This window comes from Pelecanus crispus, chromosome 1 (genome assembly GCF_030463565.1).
Source record: "Pelecanus crispus isolate bPelCri1 chromosome 1, bPelCri1.pri, whole genome shotgun sequence".
In the NCBI taxonomy this organism is placed as follows: domain Eukaryota; kingdom Metazoa; phylum Chordata; class Aves; order Pelecaniformes; family Pelecanidae; genus Pelecanus; species Pelecanus crispus.
In genome coordinates, this window is record NC_134643.1 from 65882036 (window position 1) to 65903876 (window position 21841).

Genomic DNA, 21841 nt, shown 5'->3' on the forward strand with positions numbered 1-21841 from the left:
AGGAATAATGGATTTAAATTAAAGAAGAATAGATTTAGACTAGACATAAGAAATATTTTACAATGAGGGTGGTGAAGCACTGGAAGAGGTTGCCCAGAGAGGTAGTGGAGGCCCCATCCCTGGAAACATTCAAGGTCAGGTTGGATGGGGCTCTGAGAAACCTGATCTGGTTAAAGCTGTCCCTGCTCACTGCAGGGGGGTTGGGCTAGATGGTCTCTAAAGGTCCCTTCCAACCCAAAGCATTCTATGATTACAGGCTTGTCCTCAAGCAAGAACTCTTGTGGGTAGGTGAGGTGTATAGCGGAGCATAATGAGGCCGTGTGGATAGGTGAGATGTATGGTTGAGTATAATGAGACCATTCCACCTGGTTATGTCTTTTCCTGGACCTTGAATATTACTAACAGATACCACTATTTTATTTCACTGATTTTTTTTTTAAGTACATCTCCCCACCCTCATATGAAATCAGCTTATTAGGTGTGGTATTGGAAACATTCAGAAGTACTTTAAATTTTTACAAAATGGTAAAGGAATTGGATCTGGGACAGTTTTAATTTCATGATTGCCTCATGGGGACCTGGTCCAAGACTGAGGCTCCTAGGCATTGCCACAGCACTGTTGAAATCCAGTAAATGTCACCAAGTCTGTAGGAAATCTAAATAGAGAACAAAGGTATTTTCTTTTGCTCATTCCTTTTGATGACAAGCTAAGTGTTCTTAAATATTATAGTCTATATGACATGAAGTGCTGCATATTTTTCTTTAAAGTAACTTATTGTCATGCAATTTCATAGCTGAATCTTTCTTCCATAGCTGAGAGGCTGCTGGGGAATGTATGAAAACTGTTATTTCTCACCCCCGTAAGGTAACTTGGTTATTTTCCTGTAGGAAAGGTGTTTGCTGGAGGGTGGGAAATACTACCTAGAAATTTCTGGTTTCTGCCTGCTGAGGGATTCTTCACTTCTGGACCACTTGCTCACTCATTTTGGAAAGATAATTATTAAATCTCTGGGATTCTATATTGCTGAGGCCTTTTTTTTAAATATAATCCATTATGAAGTGCTGACATCCAGTCTCATCCCTGTGCGTGCTTCTGGCACAGGCTTCTCTTTTGTGTGGATGAAGTCACATTCGTGTGAGTTCAAACCGTTCGCTTTCTCGTATCCCAGGATTGGAGCATTTTGCCAAAACTGTGTCCCTATACTGAGAATGGTTATCCCTGTATCCTGCAGCTGCTGTGGATATCTTTAGAAAAGCTGTTTAATCCTTAAGGTGTAAAATCCACCACATTTGCAAATGAGTTATACAAAGATGTAGGATGATGTTATCAATTTCAGAAATGGATATATCTTGTCTTTTATACCTCTCCCCTTTTCTTTCAGAGGTCTGTGCTGCCAGCCCCTTTTTCTCTCCTGTTGCACAGTTGTGTAGCTACAAGCGTAAGTGCTGTAACCCATCCTGTTAACCATGTGAGCTTGGGTGCTCTTTTCTCTAGGCATGATCTTACTAATCAGTTCCTGGAGGAGGGCATGTTAGTGTTTGTTTCTTTAGCTGATTCTAGCAATGAAAAACAAGTCTATCATATGACAATTTGGGGCATGATGGTTCTGCCAGTGAGTCTGGCACTTTTTTACCCTCACTGCATTTCTACTGCAGTATGGGACTAGCTTTTTGCTTCTCTTTCCTAAGTCTCCTTGTCCTGGGAGTGCTTCCCTGAATCTCAGCCATGTACCTGCCACCTTAATCTCTTGTTCCCTTTGACTTAGGCTGTACTTGGAAATATTTTTACTGAAAGTGATTTGAATGTAGTTTGCTCACTGAGCTTCTACTGCAGTCTCTTCCTAGTGCTGCATTTGGCTCTTACCCTGGTGGGTGGAATCGCTGGGCAAGATCAGCTTGCAGCTATATCTCTTTACTATGATTTTTGTCACAGTTGTTGTAATTAAACCTGATATTGCAGAACCCTAGGGGATAAGAATAAAGCTAATGGCATATTTTCTTAAAGGTCTGGATCTTTTCCAAAGAATGTGTTTTCCATTAAGTTGACATGTTCTCTTTGTACCCTTCACCAGAGTGGCTGATGGCCCAGTGAGGGCATGTTAAGAATCATCATGGATCTTCTTCACCTGATCCTGCAGTCAGTGAACTGAAGCCTCATGCTTTTGGAGTCTGAGAGGCTGAACACAGACCCTGACAAAATAAGAGGAAAGAAAATTAGGGGGTAGGTTAGCATCTGCCCAGTCCTTCTCCTAAGCCATGTTGTAATTTAGTGTGGGAAGAATCATATTGTAATAAGATGTCAGTCTCTCAGTCCCTAACTTGCAACAGTGACTACTTGCTATCCATGCCTTAATTTTTAATTTGGATTTTTGAAGGAGGGGAATAGATATCTGCTGTCTCTTAAATAATTTATAGTTAATAGAATGATGGATTAAGGTCTGCATATAGACCTATTGGAAAGGGGATTGATTGTACTGTCACAATTTAGCATACAAAGGTAGGAAATAGAAGGCCTGACTTTTTTTGGGGGGGATAGCATGTAAATTAATGCTGGGCAGCAATACTGTATTTATTAAATGCTTTGAGATACTATTAAGAAAAATACTGTGCCAGGTATTGTAAGAGTAGTAATTAGAATAGAAAGTATAGCATTAATAGAATGCAATGGTCTACAATAACACTTGGATTTAGAATTAATTGTATGGATGAAAATAGGAGTCTAGAAGCACATAGGAGGCTGAATCATAGACTTATTAACTTCTAAAAATCAAACATTACAGTTAAAGACTTATCTTTACATGTTAAATAAAATCAGCAACTAGATGTGGAGGGAAGGTACAGAAAAGAGGAACAGCAAAAGTCTTCCAGGGCACAGATTCTGTTCACTGTATTTGTACAGCATTCTGCCTCAAGAGCACCTCTGTCCCATTGGGTGTTATCAGATGCTACTGAGACACAGGCATTTATTACATCTTAGACTAGGAGTAAAGATTAAAGGAAAATAAATCCTGAGCTGACAGTGTCTGAGTAAATGCCTGTTTCCATAGCCCCTTCCCTCCAAATGGGAAGCAATGGTCAAAACTGGTGAAATTCCAATATGGAGTTAAAGGGCTATTCTGAACCTTGCACGTGGTGCTAGGAAGTGCTTTCTTCTCTGGTCCCATGTATGGTGATGGGTCTTCTGGGATATGGTTGACTCCTCCCCTGCCAGAATGAGGATCATAAAGCAGGTTCTTGAATTGTAAAGGGATGAATAACACTTAGGGCTATAAGCCCGAGATGGATTCTGCTGGCCTTTCAGGCATAGGGGTGGTGGGACAAGGTGGATAGGGTCTTCAGAGGTGTGACGTTTACCTTTTAGATAATGCTTGTTGCTGCTGTCAATAGATTTATATTAAGTAATGGCTTTATGTGCATTTTGAAGCATCTCTTTCAGGCTATGAATCCTTCTTGACAGGCAGCAGAAATATTTAGTCCTGCTTGCCCTGGCCAGAACATCTTAGATTGCAGTGAGTAGGACATTTTCATACCGTGACCCTTTTGATTTGACATTTCAGACAGGAAGATGCAGGAAGTGATAGATAACTTTTATCAAATGACTAGAGGATGTTACAGGCAAGGGAATGTCATGCTGCAACACCTTCCCAAACGAAAGCAACATCTACCTCTCCCTATGAAAAAACCCCAAACCCACCAGCAGCAGCACAAGCCCAGTTTGCTCCGCAATCTGCACTGACCCAGCAGTAGACATGTTGTCTACTGGATGAGAAATTCTCATCCCACAATAGTCTTTCTACATTTAAATATATACCAGCTCTGGGTCTAAGCTAGGGTCACATGTTTTTACAACCACCTGTAACTTTCTTTGGCATGTAAAAAAGTAATAGATGCTATTAGAGCTACTTGGTTTTTCTCTACTCTGTGTTTTACTGCCCTTTTACATAAGCTGGGCTGGCTTCTGCCATTTTTTTATTTCTGCATTAAAGGGCACATCTTACACATTTTCTTAAAAGAAAAGAAATGCCATGAATCTTAGCTAATGTGCTTGGAGAATAGATGCCTTTGGGATTTGGCTACAGCAACTTAATTCCCAGCTGAAGACCATGCTGGGAGTAGGTCTTCTCACTACTAACTTTCCTGTAGCTGGCAGCTATTGGCATACCCTGGTTGTCCCAGTTCTATATCGGGAATAAACAAAAGGTAGGTTGGGGCTGGAGATAAGTTGGTCCTTTCTCAGTTTCTGGCCCCTCTAACCCCATACAAGGGCATTTATCCTTTCAGTATTTTCAACCACTCCAAAACATGTGTTGCTCATTTGGTGCAGAGTCACTGTAGTGTTGTTGAGATTCTAGGCCTAAGTTGTTGACTTAAGTACGTTTGAGTGCAGCCAGAACTTGATGCTAGCACCAAAAATGAATTGTTGTAGCATTTGTGAAGAGGCACTCAATGTCTAAGCCTTCTGGACACAAGGGCATATGATGGTATTGCAAAACTCATCACTGGATAAGTAAGGGCACAATCCAGTCAATTGGAAAAATATTTTTTGATCACATCCACCAACCTTTCCTATTTCGAATACTTCAAGAATCATTTCCTTCTGTAAGAGAGAAACCGCTTATGCTTTCAGACAGCTGCAGAGAGATTAACAATATCTGTGATTCGTAGGTTTTAGAATGACCAAATTGTGCTTTAGTTCATCTCTGATTTCACAGTAGAGTTGTCTGATCTTCTTACAACCATCTTTATCTTATTCTCCCTTTCCTTCTAGTTGTGTCTTTCAGTTTGTTTGGCTATTCAAGGACTACTTTTTAAATATCTACACAACATTTAATTTCTTAAGGCCTTTATTTGATTCAAGCCCTCATGTACAACTGTGCAGCAAATGGCCTTGCAAGGAAAGAGCAGTCAGCTGTGAAATCTTTTGTCCCTCTGAATGCATATTACTTTACAAAGGAAGATGGAGCATCCTTGTAATTTAGTGATGGCAACTCACCAGTTAACGAATAATTTGAACAAGGACAATCCAGGGAATGACTTTACAGGGAAAGAGCATGATCAAACATGAAACTACTCCTTACTTTGGAGAGCCATTATACATACTATCTTTATAATTTAGTGGTCTCTGCTTGGCAGTAAACAGTCCCAAGGTTTATTTCAAGGTAGTTTTAGTAGTTTTTGTCCATCAGGCTGCGTGATCTGAGTAGATATTCAGTTGGTAGAGTTTATGGGGCAAAAGACATTATGAACTTGCAGGGGAGACTCTGCTTGCTTAGGGATGATCTTGTCTGTTAGCTTTACAGGGCACATACATTTAATAATTGCAGGGTACCTTTGTCTGGGAAATCCTTTTTTATGTGTGAAGCGATGTCTTGAAAATGCCTTTCTTCCATCCACACTACCCTAACAGTTATTTGAAATAACTAGAATGGGGACAGCATAAAAAAAGGCTAGTGAATCTAAGGGAACTCAGAAGATAAGGATATACTTATTAAGAAAGGAATCTCTCCACCAGAGAGAGAATATGTCCAAAGTCTTCTGCTTGCATAGTTTTAAAGTCTCAATAGAGTCCTTGATGGATGGAGACAGTCTGTCTTATCAGCAAAGGTTACAAGCTCAGTGCACAGTAGATTGAGAACAGTTTATGGGCATAGCAGGGTGTACCCTTTCTGGTCTATCCATGCCATAGTCTTCTCATGGGGGAAAAAACCCAGCCTTGCTGAAAAGCTGATGCTGGGTTCCTTCCTCACTTATTTCTTTGATAGGCTAGTTGCCTGCTGGTAGTTTTTTTGGATCTGCAATCCTTTTGAATCCTGTGGTTTCTCATAGTTACCTTTTGTTTAAAATGTGCAAAACGGGATCCATGCTAATAGTGTTGTCCTTCCCAAAATTTAAGGCAAGCCAATTCACCTCTTACATGTAACCCTGTGAGTTGGGAAACCACATCTTAACTTCAGCATATAAGCAAAATGCTTTTTGGCTGTGTGCCAGTCCTTAAGATAAAGGAAAAATATAGTTATTCTTCTAAAAATAGGCCTCCTTATTTTGATTCCTGTGAATCCCTAATATACAACCCGTTCCAAGAACATTATCCTTCTCTCTTCCTCACCACAATTTATGTTCAGGCGAAAGTTGTGAAATTTCCCCCCTCCTCAAGCTCAGTTGGGGGGCAAAAACTACATGAAGATAGTGTCATATATATAATGTTGCATAGCCCACATAAGTACTTTCATTTAAGTGAAGTTCTTAAGAGACTGCTGTAGGTGCCGGATGAGGCTGAGCCTGTAAGTGGGACCTTCTGGGTGATTAGTCTGCATTAGGTCTTAGCTTAAGTTCCCTAACGTGGGATGCAAAGCATCTGAATGATTCTCTGTCATGTTGTGACTTCTGCTGTTTAAAGACAAGGTTGAAGTGCTACAAGAAAGCTGAGTGCTTTCTCCAGCTCAGCAATTTGTGGAGCTAACTGTAAACTAGCAGTATGGAGGCATAGAAGGGCTTATGTTCCTCTCACTTTAAGAAGTAAAGAGGAGTAAATGTGTATAAAAAGGCACATTTGTGTTGTAAAGCAGCATACAAAATAGCTTTCCAAGGTACAGAGATAGGCATCCTTAGGCTTCACTGTATGTGGTCACAGATCCTCAGCAGAATTAGTCATTTAGTCATATCAGTGGACACATCCTTATTTTCTTCTTGGCAATCTGGGACCCTGCTTCCCAGACATCTCTTTGAAATAGTTTTCAAAGCTGGTTCAATAAATACCAAGCTTCATGGGAGTATCTTACTATGAGAATCAGAAGATGTACATTCATATAAAAGAAACCTGTCCATGGCATAGCCTTTGCTGTGCTTTTTCTTTGGCTTGACAGCAGTGCTGAGATAATGCTTTGTTCTGTGAGCTATTGGGTCATCAGTGAGTTTTTACTGATAATTGCTGTCTCAGTGACTTTTTATTGATCATTTAATTTCTGCCTCCAAACAAGTAGGAGCAAATATTTTTCAGCCCTTTTAACCTCCTTAACTTTTCATTCGTGCTCTGCTTCCTTCTCCCCTGTGGCCAGCCCAATGCAAATAGGTGGACAAAAAGATTAATAGAAGCAAGGAGATACTTTCCTCCTCTCAAGTGCCCTGTGGCTTGGAGACTGTTATTAATAGCTGAAGTCAAAAAGTGTTTCATAACCATGCTCTTGCTCCAGCTTCCTTGCCAGCCCCCTTTCCTTGGTCCCTGGAGAGAAAGTGTGAGCTCATCACTTTCCAATGCAAATTCAGCTTTTGGTCTCATACTTGGATTCTTTTCTTATCATGGGTGGAATATTTATCTTCTGCCAGCTGGCTGCTTTAAGCAAGCTGCTATTTGCTGGGATATCGATAGAGCTTGTGGGGAACAGGCCTGGCAAAAGCTGTTCAGGCACTTTCTTTTTCCTGTACTCTGAAAATGTTGCTGTCTGCTCAGTGGATGCACACACGTCTGCACCTTTATCTTCATTCACACAGTGGTTGAAAAGGAAATTTAGATATTTTGGTGTGGAAACAGAAGCTGAAATTGAAATGTAGGTGTTTCAGTCTGAAATATTTGGAAGTGCCTGTGTGGAATCTGGTCACCATACCGCCCACGCATGGCAAAGCTGTTGTGTGCGTCTGGAGATCCGAAAGCTTCATGGAGTGCTTCCATTTCAGGTGCACTTTGTATCTGATTCTTTCTCCGTATCTCTAGAGATCTAATGGATCAGTACTGAAAGTGAGCTGGCAGGTTTTCATCCCAGGTGACCTGGGAAGAATGGGAATGGCATACTGTCATCTATTACCCCATTTCTGTATGGATAGTACAGTATAGTGCAGTATGTTGGATCCTTTTAACCATCCACCCTGCTATGTTTTCACTGGGTTTTTACAAGAATTCTTTACCAGCTGAGCATTGTCTAACAAGTTTTACTAAGATAGAGACTTTGAGGGAACCTTTACTTGAAAATTAAGTGAGATGAATTGTAAAAGAAAAATGGGAGGGGAAAAAAGAGCAGGAATATTCTGCTTGTCACTCTGAAAAAGACTTTGCTCAATTTCCTAATGAAAATCTTTAAGCCATACATTCTGTTAATGTATTTGCTGGGTATGTGCCATTTCAGGGACGAAGTATTATTTATCTTATGAACGTCTCCTCCGTTCAGTGGCTGCCAACTTGGTGAATACAAGCAAGCTTTTCCTTCAGGTAAAACAAAGGACGTTATCTTCTGAGTATGTTTCGCTGAAGTTCTGTGTTCATTACCTTTTCTGGTGGTCAGTAAAGACATCTACATGTAAAAAGCAAATTTAGGTGATATTGTAGAGTTCTGGCTATTGAAATATGCTTTTGCTGCTAGCAGCCTGGCAGGCTTTCTGCATTTTACCCAATGGGGAAGATATAGGTGCCTAGTGTGCTTGTAAGTACATTTATACTAAGTATAGTTAGCAAATTGTTACTTATTTTCACGCAGAAAACTGGCTCTGAAGCAAAGAGCTTGCAAGAGAGCAGAACCACTTGTGAAACTTGATATAATATGGCTGATGGCTTCAGCTGGAAAAAACACTATGACAAAATTAAGAAAAATGTCAATGTTTTAGAATTCTCAAAATACACTTAAGACTTTCCATTGAAATAAATTTTTAAAAATATTCTTTAAAGGTGTCAAAATAAGTTACAGATGAGTTCAGTTTTGTGGATGTACAAAACCTTTCAGTTGATCGGAAATTCTGGTTTGTTTATTTTTTTTTCCTGGTTGTGTCAGTGTTGTCCCCCCCAGTTTTTCAAGTTGGCCTTTGAACCCAAAACAAAGACTATTTGCCTGCCTCTGTTTGAATATGGCTGGTGTGAGCGTATCAGTGATGACTGCAGCACTTCTTCCACTGCATTAGGAGGGAAGGAATTGCAACTCTACAGAACTTGACTGCAGACCTATTCTTCTTGCTGTGGTACTGTTCATAATGTGGTGGCTGTTCCATATGCTTCTCCAGTCTTGGAGATCAGCCATCTGGGTAAATAAGGTGGGTTTTCTAGAGTGATGGTCGCACAGGGCGGAACTTCCTTTGGCAGTCCTTACTAGGATGATTCTAACTGCAGAGATGCACACTAGGTTAGATCTACATTTGTAAATAGTGTGGTACAACAGAGGTGGGTGTGTAACAAACAGTTGGTGCTTAGGACATAATGTTCACTTTGTGTGTGTTTTCAGGGAGGAGATGTAACTTCAGACTGGCTCTGTTCTTGTACCATTAGTTGAATTCCCATTAGCTCATCTTCCAGTTTAGCTTTATTTGTGGAGAATCTAGCTGGCATGGTCTTACAGCACATTGTGTTATGAAGCAAACCATGGTAACTAGAGATAATTAGGAGGTCATTTTCAAAAGTGCACTCCTGATACATGCTAAGTGTTACCATAGACACATTCATTGTCTCTCCCAATATGTGACCATTGGGTCTGTCTGTGAATGGGGAAGGGGACTGTATCACATCCTTCTCTCTGACTTTTATATGAACCTGTAAATGGTGAGTAGAAGCCGATAGTGCACCTCTACTCACTTGTAGAGGTAGCAGCTAGGAGCTAGCAACTTAGTTTTAAACTAAAAAGACACAAACCCAAACCTGTCAACTGAAGGGAGGCATCAGTTCAATTTTCTTGCAGCCCACAGCAAGAAACAACCAGTACCAGAAGTTGTTCCACTTTATGTAAGACAAGTAGCAACAAGTCCTACTGGCAGACCAAGCTGAACCTCAGTTCAGGATGATGCCAGAGCCAGCCAGGAACAAGTATGATCTCCTGTTCTAAAAATTTGACCCATGCTGCAGCTGAAAATCTATCTTGAGCTCCATTAATTAGAACATTGGCTTCTATTTATGCATATAAGTTGATGAATATTCATCAGACATGTTGATTATGATGATGCTATTTGCATATTCTTCCTAGATTTTCAGACCTTTACCCTGAGGTATTCTAGTATTCAAAATATTCATGTGGCACCAAGGGAAATTCTGATTAGGTATTAGGGTGAAGAAAATTTGTAATGAAGTTGGTCAGATGTTGGAACAGGTGCTCAAAGATGTTGTGCACCTCCATTCTTGGAGGTATTTAAAACTTGACTGGACAAGGCCCTGAGCAATGTGAACTATCTTTGAATTTGATTTTATCTTTGAAGTTGTTCCTCCTCTGAGCAGGGGATTGGGCCAGTTGACATCTAGAGGACCCTTCTAACATAAATGATTTTACAATTAATGCAGAAGAATAATGTTCCTACATTTTTGGCATTAATATATTTATAGATGGGCACAAATATGTAACCAGTACTTTCATGGTTAGTATTACTCCAGAGATAATGAAATAATCCTGTTAAGTGTGTTGCAATACTTTCTAATGAAGTCTCTGCCTTCATTAAGAAGATAGTTACTCATCATGAGCTCATTAACTAGTCAGCAGATCTGTTTGCAATTCTGTCATAGCAGCTGGTCAAGGCAGAGCCTAATTTCTCCTCCTACCTTCCTCCAGGGTTTAGTTTGACCAGTTAATGCATGCTGAAACTGCAACAACAACCTTGCCTATATTAAGGTACCTCCAGATGAGTTCTGATGATTAATATTAAATGATTTTAAGAGACTGAGGGCAGCACATACAGCTGAGGGCAGTAATCCTTAAGTTGTACCAGCCTGAATGGCCAGGGCTGGCTTGGAGGCTGCATAAAATGCTAGCACAATTTAACAATCAACTTTTCAAAGAGAGACAAGACTTTTAAGACTGAACATTAACAGATACAATGCCACATGCAATTGCTTTGTGTAACCTGGTCCTAGTCCTAAGTATGATTATAGCCCCTGGAAAACTTACTGAAATGTTATGCGAAGAAAAAACTATAAACTTTCTCTGCTCTACAGATTTTCTGAAGATAATGCGAAACAATTAGAGTCTAAATGACCAATCTACATCTTCTGTCTGCTCGGTATGGATATAGTCACCCAATGAGGGAACAGCAACTAAACCATGGGATTAAGGCAATCTCTCATACAGAAGGCAGTTTCTCATAATGAATCGCAAATATATGTAGTGAGTGCAGTTTGTAAGCCAGAGGCTAAGATTCCTTTTACTAGGAAATGTTTGTGTAGTAATTCTCAAACAGATTTGTAAAAATTAGAGCTAGCACAAAGGGTGAATTTTTTTGAATAAATTGCTTGCTCTGAACAGTTCATCCAGAGGTATCTACAACACAGAAGAAGGAAAAACTGCCTGGAGGCAGCAAAGGCTCAGAACATCCATGTCAGTCTTTTCAGGGAAGCTCATCATATCAAAAACCTTGACAGAAAAAGTAATAAAACAAATAGTAGCTGTACAGCTGGATCCTTCTTAGCAATCAACATATGTACAAGAGAAGAATGGGTACTACCTGGTTTCACATCTCTGCATGTTACAGAAAGCAAGGTGACTGTTGTGTCAGTGCTGGCTTGTTGTGAAGTCTGAAATGGCTGCACCATAGTTCATCCAGAGCGAGTAAGCTGCTGGCTCCCTGCATCTGTCTGAGATTCCTGATTGCTTTTACCCAAGGATTGCTCCAAAGAGTCTTAAAGTGGGAGAAATTCTTATGTGTGGCTGTGAGCCCTCCAGCTACCAAAGGTAACTTGTTCACAGGCATTGGGCTAATCTGTACCTGAACCTTATGGATGGTTCCACAATCTGCAGCTCTGGAAGCTGGGGGGTGGGGGGAAATGTGAAATCTTGTAGCCCTCATTGGCAGGAGGGGAGTATAGTCAGGTAACCTGTGTAAGTAACTCTTCTGTGTGCCATCTTGGGCCAGATAAGAAGTGACATTACTGACACTTACCTAATTATTCTCACAGATTGCCAGTTTCATGAAAGACCATCTGAAGGACTATCTGTTGCCACCCATCAGATGAGGTGGCTTAGTCAGACTACTAAGCTATATGATCACAGTGACAGTGTAAATTCCTGAAACTTGACAACCACTTTTGCAAAAGTCAAGCTGACCTCACAGGGCAAATGCCTCTGGGCACTTCTGAGATCCAAATTTTAGGACTGATGTGACCAATACCCTGGTGGCATTTTGAATTTTCATTCTATTTCTTAAATTAACCATGGGTAAAGACTGTTTCTTGGAACAGTTTGAAAGTGTTGAAATGTTATTATATTTAAAGGGGGAGGAGGGGCTTGGTGGTGAAAACACTGGTCCAAAAGTTCTGAAAAAAGTTGTCTGTTTACCCACCAGACAAATACAGTATGGGTACTAGCAGTATGTCCTTCCTTTTAATTGATCTCAACCCTGTTCAGCTTAGAGTGGGAGAATGGTTCAGTCACCCCCTGCATTACCAGACAGTTTGGGGCCTCTACCAGGGTAGTGTTTACAGCCCTAGTAATGCAGTGGGAGCTGTGTGTCACTAGCAGCTGAACTAACATCAGGATATTGGGATAGTTTTGAAAATGGAATAGAAAAGAATCACACAATGTTTTCAGGTGATATTCCTGCTATAGCACAGTTTAAGGATTTTCCTTGTAATGGAGAGAAGAGGAAATATTTTACAATAATAAGGTGGTAGTGTGGAGCAATGCTCAATGGATATGGGAAGGGAACTGAGCAAGTAAGTGGATCAGTAAGAAGAGTGGCATGTTTGATGCTGTGAATACTTAACTGCTCTGGATGAAGCTATCTCTAGTTTCCTTATCTCAGTTTTACTTGGCATCTGAACTTTGCTGAAACAGAGGGTTGCCAACTACAGAGTTACAGCTGCTGAATCCCCTCTGAACATCTGTGCTTATGTGAGGATGGTATGGCAGTTTTGCTCTGCACGGTTCTAGTTGCATCATCCTGCTGATTGCTTTCCTACCACTCTATTTGAAGATGTCAGCCGCTTTTCTTTAGGATTTTCAGCAAATGTTTCCCTTTGATCAGAAGAACATAGAATATCCTGCATCTGTCAGTGGAGCAGCTTTGTGGTTGCGTCATGTGTCTTGTGGACAGCTGTAACACTTGCTATGGCAGCTGCATAGAAGAAAAAACCCACTCACCGGTTTGCTTTATAAATACTGTTGCCAGTTATTTGAGCAAAGTGCAGAGCTCAGCTGCAGTTGCATTTGGTCTTTCTAAGTAGTGCTGAAGGCTGGAGATGCTCCATAAATTGCAGTTATCCTACTGAGGATATGGAAAGGAAAGTGAGTTTGTGGGTGTTTTTCCCCCCCTTACTCTTGCTTCTCTTCCCATCCCAAAGACTAGAGTGAGCATAGCTATTCATTCATCTGAAGGTAAGGATTTCTTAGGATTTTTTTGAGAGGACTTTCCAGGAGAGCCATAGTTCTGATCCTTGCTGCAGTCACTGCCTTTGCTGTCCCAGGGACCTCCAGGAACTGGATGTTTGAGGGTCTCAAATCTAGTTCTTTTCTGTGTGGGACAAGTAGGGAAACATCCTGAAGTGTAAAATTCTCACTACTATAGACTCATCCTTTTCCTAATTTTTATTGGCAGGTCCAGGCAAATGAAAGCCTTTTTCTAAGTTTCAAAAGGTAATTCTCACCTCTAGCTAGATATATGCTGATGCAGTTGCATTAACTTGTCAGGGTCACTCTTCTACACCTGTGAGAGCAGGCTTAGATAAATGGCTCCTGTTTACATGCCAAGCAATCACAAACCTTATCAGTTCAGGCCATGAAAAGCTCGAGGTTCCCAGTAAGATCCCACCTGCTTCTCCTATCAGCAGTAGCCATGTGGATGGAGATGGCTGCATGATCTCTCCAGCAGTTGCTGCTGTTCTAGAGTCTGAAGTAATTGAAGTCCTGGGAGCTAGGAGAAGACAGCTCTGAAACACTCTGAACTACACTCTCCTGAGCATATTATACTCAGCGTTCACAGGAGAGTTTAACAGTCTAAAGCCAAAAGGGCCCATTAGCTCTTGCAGGCTCACCTCTGGTATATCATAGACCATTGCATTTCACCCATTTATCCCCTTATTGAGCCTAGTAACTTGGATTAGACTGAAGTATTTTGAGCCCTGTAACAAAATTAATTAGGCTTACCCATTCTAGCAGTGAACCTATGCTTAATGCTTCAGAGAAGGGTAAAAATCCAGGAGCAGCATCCTTGCCTGCCTGACCTGGGGGTCTGTTTCCCCATGTAAGGCAAGTAACGGGGACAATTCCCAGGTACAAGTGAATTCTTTGTACTCTGCTCAGCCCTGTTGAGTGCACGCAGTGGCCTGCCCTGATATTTCAGAGACAGGTAGGGAAAAAAGGAGAACTTGTCTCACTGTGTACACTGAAGAGCACTTTACCTTCTGGTCCCTACAGACTCTTGTTTGGAGTCATTATGTTTATTGGCTAATAGCATGTTATTTAGAGGTGGGAACAATGTTGAAATATGTTGTGTGGCTGGAAAGGAGATCATCATGGAATTTACCATTCTGCTTGTACTTCAGCTACCATTGAACCATTGCCACTGCAGTTGTACTCTTAGTTCTAGGCAGTCTTTAAACATGTATGTAAGTCTCATTAAAGCCACGGGGATGTGTAAGCATAAGCCCAAAATTATATATATGGTGAAGTGATGACCTGAATTCAGACCATAATCTCTTGTTCTGCTTTAGGCTTTGGTGATAGATAGAAGATAGTGAACAGCTTGCTGCATTACTACTAACAGTATTTGCAGTAAGAATAAAAAGTTTGATGGACCTTGCTAGAAATTAGCCGCTTTGGTGTAAGAGGCAGTGCTTTAAATTACTTTAGGAAATTATAGCAAATGGAACACTATTTTTTTTCTTCCTTCCTTCTGTGTGCTTTTATTTTGAATCTTGGCTCAGTGTCCTCATCTGCTATTCTATATAAATCTCTTCTCTGGGCAGGTATCTGATAACTTAAAGATTATTTTCTGGCAAATAAGCATTTTCCATTTTCTTGCCAATGCCTCTGATCCATGAAAGCAGCTGAACAAAAAGGGATAGGAAAACCTATAAGAAGGCAAGGTTGTGATTTGGGGCTTTTTTAAAGCTCTTTGCACACTAGCTGTCTTTTTTTAAATACTGTTCTTGGTTTGAAACTTTAATTCTGGGCGTACATTTGGTGCCCAGATGGTGCAGACTCACACAGAAGCCCATCACGCTGTCAGGGCAGGCGGATACATATGTAAATATTTTGCCTTTTTCCCCTATAATATTTGGCTTTGTCTAATCTAATTGCTGTCAAAGGCAGAATGTGAAGAATGCTTAAGAGGAGCAAACAATGAGGACCTCAAATGTTTGTATTGCACTAACTTTGGAAGATGCTAGTAGACTGTGATGTAACTAATAATTTTGTTTCATGGGTTTTATTATTCATGCTGTGAATTTATGGTGTGTGATCTAAGTTCATCCCAAATAATATTTTATTACCTGAGGTAGAAACCTGTATTTCTAGTGGTATAAAAGCATATTTAACCCCTTGGAGCTGTTGGTATAAGGCTAATGGCTCTGCCTTTTCAGTTCAGGCTGACAGTAAGTGTTCTTTACCTGCCTCTTGGTGTCTAGCACTCTTATTTATATAATTCATTGCTTCATTTAATTTATTCTATTGAGTGCCTGTCTTAATGTATTTTTAATACAGAAAAGCATTTCCAACATAGCTGCCTCTCTGACCAGTGGTAGCTAGTAGCAAACACTGTGACCAACCACATTAAGGATGCCTATTTAGTTATTAAGGGCCTGATCCAAAATACCATAATATTAATGGAAAAATTACTTTCTTGAGCTTTGAATCTGACTGCTTAGTGAGAAGGTCTAATAAAACCAGTGTTAGTTGAGGATGCTGGCAAAACAGATGTAGGTAACCTTACTAGGTTTCATCAATGCAAGAATGGTTGTGTTATCACAGGTTTCTGATCAGATGCAAAACTTGGCTAGGCTATAGTTCATGGAAAGCAGCAGGCTATGCCAGACCCATTCCTCTGAGGACGCTAACTACGCAGAGAGGTGCCGGGAGATCAGGGCCTGGAGGTGTGATTATGGTAGAGGAAGGAAAGTGGCTGTAAAAGGGGAATGTAATAATGTAACCAGAAGACAAACAGAAGCAGCACGTGGTGTTTTTTTCCATGGAGCGTAGATGAAATCCTGATTACAGGGGGGAAAACTGTCCATTTCAGCCATTTGTGTTGCCTTCTGAGGGTTGTTATTCAGGGGTGGCAATAAATTCTGTTTCTGAGCCCGCTATGCAAGTGTCTGTGGACCTTCAAGAGACATGCCATAGCCTGTCACATATCCTTCTGCTTCTCTTGCTTCTTGGCTGTGGGGTGGAAGGGGGTCAGGAAAATTGTTCACTATCTCTATATATTATTTTTCCTGTGGTGTTTTTTATTACTGAAGGAAAGATCAAAGATGTTTGCTTTGTGTATCTCCTGGAGTATTGTCATTGAGACACGTTACTGCACGATAAGCTAAGATGTGAATTTACAGTTTCTGCACAGTAAACGCTGGTATGCCTGCTGCTAGCTCATGGTTCAGAGAAAAGAAATGAAGGAAGGGGTGATTTGCCACATATATATCTGATGGTGAAAGCAGACACTCTGGCAGCTACTGCAGGGCCTTTGGTGTATCATAAGTTTGGACGTGACCATACCCTACAAGTAGCTTGTCTGTCATGGGCCAAAGATAGCACTGGTTGTCACAGTGGACTGATTGTAGGGATTGCTTTGCTCCTAGCCTTTGCTTTTTGTTGTCAAGCCCAACAAACCGTTTTGGTCTACAGCTGGTAGGACATGTTGCATTCATTTAACAGCACTTTCTTTTCTGTGTTTTGTCCTTCCCAGGAGCAATTGAGCGGTGCACATACATCAAGTACCACTACTCCTCAGCGACCATTCCCAAGAACCTCACCTACAACATCACCAAGACAATCCGCCAGGATGAGTGGCATGCCTTGCGTAAGTGTTGCTGGCTTCTCCATTCACATCATGTGCAGACTAAGGGAGGTACTCACTGATAAATGAGACCAGAGGCTTTGACTGACAACCTGAGACTGAGAGCCTTCTCCTCACATACAGTTTGTCTTTGTAGCAGACTGATCAATTTGTTCTTAGGACCTACATCTCTGTTTCTGCTGCTGGCTAGAAATTCTGCTGAGGCATGAAAAAGTGATGGTGGGAAAGAGGCATTCATATGCAGAGACTAATATTGAGTTAAATACAAAAATGAATAACAAAATCAATGCCCTGTTTTTTAATTCAGTAGAATGCTCTGTACGTGAGCATATTCTCATGCAGTTCATACTGCTGCTGAGTTTCCCGCTTCCAGCAGAATTCATTGCTGGCTTCTATTATAGAATATGTCCTGCTGCTGCAGCTCCTGGGTGAGTGTAGCATTGCTCTCCTTTGAAGATCTAGAAAGAGAAATGCTGTACCCTTTAAGGCACAGGGAAGGAGCTTAGTCCTTGGTGATAATTGTAGCCAGTGGTCACCAACTTGTAATATTTGCTGAAGCAACAAGATCTGACAGGGGTGGAATTGCCTTGAGGTGTATTGGCTGGCCTTAAAGCTTTTCTCCTCATCTTGGAGATGGAAAAGGGTTTTCACTGATAAAATGTAAGAGGTAGGATTTCACAAGGAAGGATGCCACTGCAATTTGTTCTTGTTACTACATAGTTATGGGGGCTGATGAATGTCCTGAGCTCTTCTGTCTTAGTGGAAGTAGTTAACAGCTCCTTGAAGATGGCAAGGGTTGAGGGATGCTGATTCTGATTGAAAACCTTGAAAGGTGGTAGCGAACAGCTACTGTCCAGACTCTGTCAGCTTGAGAAATGCATAAGACCTCTGGTGTTCCCAGGGCTTTCAGTCCCTGTTTCACTCCTGCCTTATGTGGCTGTTGCTTTGGGAGAGTCCTTTTTAAGCTCTGGGAAGGAAAAAGTGTAATGATATAGTTGATTTCCTGCATTGGTAAGGACAAGCCTAGTGTGAGACTTGTTGGTGCTTGTAGGCCCACCTGGTCAAATCTGGTAAAGCATGAAGGAAGTTCTAGAGGGTCTTGCTAAACTACTAATTTTTTTTTTTGAAATGTGTCTGTGTGTGGTAAATACATATTGTGACATGACGAAGAAAAGGAATATTGAACTCATGCCTCTCAGAAGGTTGTTAAGATGCTGATCTTGTGAAATACTGCGCTGTGCTCATTGGTCCCTGAAATCAGAAGATCAGGTGGTTTGGTTCCTGTCAGGTTTTCTGCTGCCACCTGTCTTCTCTGCTGGTGTCAGTTTTATGTTAACACTGCTCATCTGTGGCAAAAAGAAATGCAGTCCCCACCCAGGACATCATTGGCTAGGGTTCATAGGGCAGTAGGAAGGGTCTTCAGTTTATGCATTTGGTTGCTTATGTGTGCTTTTGCCACTGCTGTGAGCAGCAATGACTTTTTGGCATCCATCCACTAGGAACCTCACTAATTTATGTAGGAGTTATTGTCTTAAAGTTCATCTTTATTTCAGCAATGGCTCAGGTAAAGGGCTATTCTGAAGCTGTATTTGTATTTATGCTAAATGGAACTGGAAAACTCACCTGATTAACAAGTGGCTCAGAGGCTGGTGTTGTCAGTGGAATTTTGGTTTTTTTGATCATGGGGAGGTTTACATGGCACCAGGCCTGCTGGCAGCAGATGGAGATCAGCTGTCTCCAAAGGGGAAAAGGATCCTCGCTCATGAGTTGGCGGGACTCACTGAGAGGGCTTTAAACTAGCTTTGAAGGGGGAAGGGGATATAACCAGGCTCGCTAGAGAGGAGCCCAGGGGTGGCATGGCAATGTTGGGGGTGAAATCGATAGCCCGCCTCAAGTGCATCTACACCAATGCATGTAGCATGGGCAACAAACATGAGGAGGTGGAAGCCCTTGTGCAGCAGGATAGCTATGACATAGTTGCCATCACAGAAACATGGTGGGATGACTCTCATGACTGGAATGCTGCACTGGATGGCTATAAGCTTTTCAGAAGGGATAGGCAAGGAAGGAGAGGCGGTGGGGTGGCTCTGTATGTTAGGGAGTGTTTTGACTTTGTAGAGCTTGACAGTGGTGATGATAAGGTTGAGTGCTTATGGGTAAGGACGAGGGGGAAGGCCAACAAGGCAGGTGTCCTGCTGGGAGTCTGCTATAGACCACCCAACCAGGATGTGGAGACAGATGAAGCATTCTATAAGCGGCTGGCAGAAGTCTCACAGTTGCTAGCCCTTGTTCTTGTGGGGGACTTCAACTTGCCAGACATCTGCTGGAAATACAACACAGCAGAGAGGCAATAGTCTAGGAAGTTCCTAGAGTGTGTGGAAGATAACTTCCTGATGCAGCTGGTAAGTGAGCCTACCAGGGGAGGTGCCTCACTTGACTTACTGTTTACAAATAAAGAAGGACTCGTGGGAGATGTTGTGGTTGGAGGCCATCTTGGGCTTAGCAACCATGATGTGATAGAGTTTTTGATTCTTGGCAAAGTAAAGAGGAGGGGCAGCAAAACTGTTACCATGGACTTCCGGAGGGCAGACTTTGGCCTCTTCAGGACACTGGTTGGGAAAGTCCCTTGGGAGGCAGTCCTGAAGGGCAAAGGGGTCGAGGAAGTCTGGGGCTTCTTCAAGAAGGAAGTCTTAAGGGTGCAGGAGTGGGCTGTCCCCATGTGCTGTAAGATGAACCAGCGGGGAAGACGACCGGCCTGGCTGAACAGGCAGCTTTTGCTGGGACTCAGGGGGAAAAAAGAAGAGTCTACCACCTTTGGAAGAAGGGGCAGGCAACTCAGGAGGAGTACAGGGATCTTGTTAGGTCATGGAGGGAGGAAATCAGAAAGGCAAAAGCCCAGCTAGAACTCAATCTAGCCACTATTGTAAGAGATAATAAAAAATGGTTTTACAAGTATATCAACAACAAAAAGAGAGCCAAGGAGAATCTCCATCCTTTGCTGGATGTGGGGGGGAACATTGTCACCGAGGACAAGGAAAAGGCTGAGGTACTTAATGCCACCTTTGCCTCTGTCTTTAATAGCCAGACCAGTTATCCCCAGGGTTTTCAGCCCCCTGAGCTGGAAGGCAGGGACGGGGAGCAGAATGGAGCTCCCATAGTCCAGGAGGAAGCAGTTAATGACCTGCTACGCCACCTGGAGGCTCACAAGTCTATGGGGCCGGATGGGATCCACCCGAGAGTATTGAGGGAGCTGGTGGAGGAGCTCACCAAGCCACTTTCCATCATCTATCAGCAGTCCTGGTTAACAGGGGAGGTCCCTGATGACTGGAGGTTTGCCAATGTGACACCCATCTACAAGAAGGGCTGGAAGGAGGACCCAGGGAACTACAGGCCTGTCAGCCTGACCTTGGTGCTGGGGAAGATTATGGAGAGGTTCATATTGAGTGTGCTCAACAGGCATGTGCAGGCCAACCAGGGGATCAGGCCCAGCCAGCATGGGTTCATGAAAGGCAGGTCCTGCTTGGCCAACCTGATATCCTTCTATGACCTGGTGACCTGCCTGGTGGATGAGGGAAAGGCTGTGGATGTCATCTACCTGGACTTCAGCAAAGCCTTTGACACAGTCTCCCATAGCATTCTCCTTAGGAAGCTGGCGGCTCATGGCTTGGATGGGTGTGGTCTTCGCTGGGTAAAAAACTGGCTGGGTGGCCAAGCCCAGAGAGTTGTGGTGAATGGAGTTAAGTCCAGTTGGCGACCAGTCACAAGCGGTGTTCCCCAGGGCTCTGTTTTGGGGCCAACCTTGTTTAATATCTTTATCGATGATCTGGATGAGGGGATTGAGTGCACCCTCAGTAAGTTTGCAGATGACACCAAATTGGGTGGGAGTGTCGATCTGCTCGAGGGTGGGATGGCGCTGCAGAGGGACCTGGACAGGCTGGACTGATGGGCCGAGGCCAGCTGTATCACGTTCAACGAGACCAAGTGCCGGGTCCTGCCCTTGGGTCACAACAACCGCATGCAATGCTACAGGCCTGGGGAAGAGTGCCTGGAAAGCTGCCTAGCTGAAAAGGACCTTGGGGTGCTGGTAGACAGCTGGCTGAACATGAGCCAGCAGTGTGCCCAGGTGGCCAAGAAGGCCAACAGCATCCTGGCCTGTATCAGGAATAGTGTGGCCAGCAGGAGCAGGGAGGTGATTGTTCCCCTGTACTCAGCACTGGTGAGGCCACACCTGGAATACTGTGTCCAGTTTTGGGCCACTCAAAACAAGAAGGACGTTGAGGTACTGGAGCATGTTTAGAGAAGGGCAATGAAGCTGGTGAAGGGTCTGGAGTACAGGCCTTATGAGGAGCAGCTGAGGGAACTGGGGTTGTTTAGTCTGGAGAAGAGGAGGCTGAGGGGAGACCTTATCACTCTCTACAACTACCTGAAAGGAGGTTGTAGTGAGGTGGGTGGCAGTCTCTTCTCCCAAGTAGTTAGCGATAAGACAAGAGGAAATGGGCTTAAGCTGTGCCAGGGGAGGTTTAGATTGGATATTAGGAAAAATTTCTTCACGGAAAGGGTGGTCAAGCATTGGAACAGGCTGCCCAGAGAGGTGGTGGAGTCACCATCCCTGGAAGTGTTCAAAAAACAGGTAGACGTGGCACTTGGGGACATGGTTTAGTGGGCATGGTGGTGTTGGGTTGATGGATGGACTGATGATCTTGGAGGTCCTTTCAAATCTTAATGATTCCTAGTTTTTACTTTCATTATAAATAATCTAGCCACCAAGCCATGAAACATGAAATTGCTACTCTCCCCTTAATTGGTTTAGTGGTGGACTTGGTAATGTTAGGTTAATGGTTGGACTGGATGATCTTAAAGGTCTTTTCCAACCTAAACGATTCTATGATTCTATATAATTACTAATATGACTGGCCATGTTAGTCCCTCAGTGTGTGCATCC

At 42.5% G+C, this 21841-nt stretch overlaps 1 protein-coding gene across 1 annotated transcript in view; it reads left to right on the forward strand.

The window, feature by feature from the left end:
* Positions 1–21841, forward strand: part of TMEM178B (transmembrane protein 178B) — a 228597-nt gene that overhangs the window by 45352 nt on the left and 161404 nt on the right. The window contains exon 2 of the mRNA XM_075722566.1: positions 16789–16902. Coding sequence (XP_075578681.1) covers positions 16789–16902 — 114 coding nt within the window. The remainder of the gene's footprint in view (positions 1–16788; positions 16903–21841) is intronic.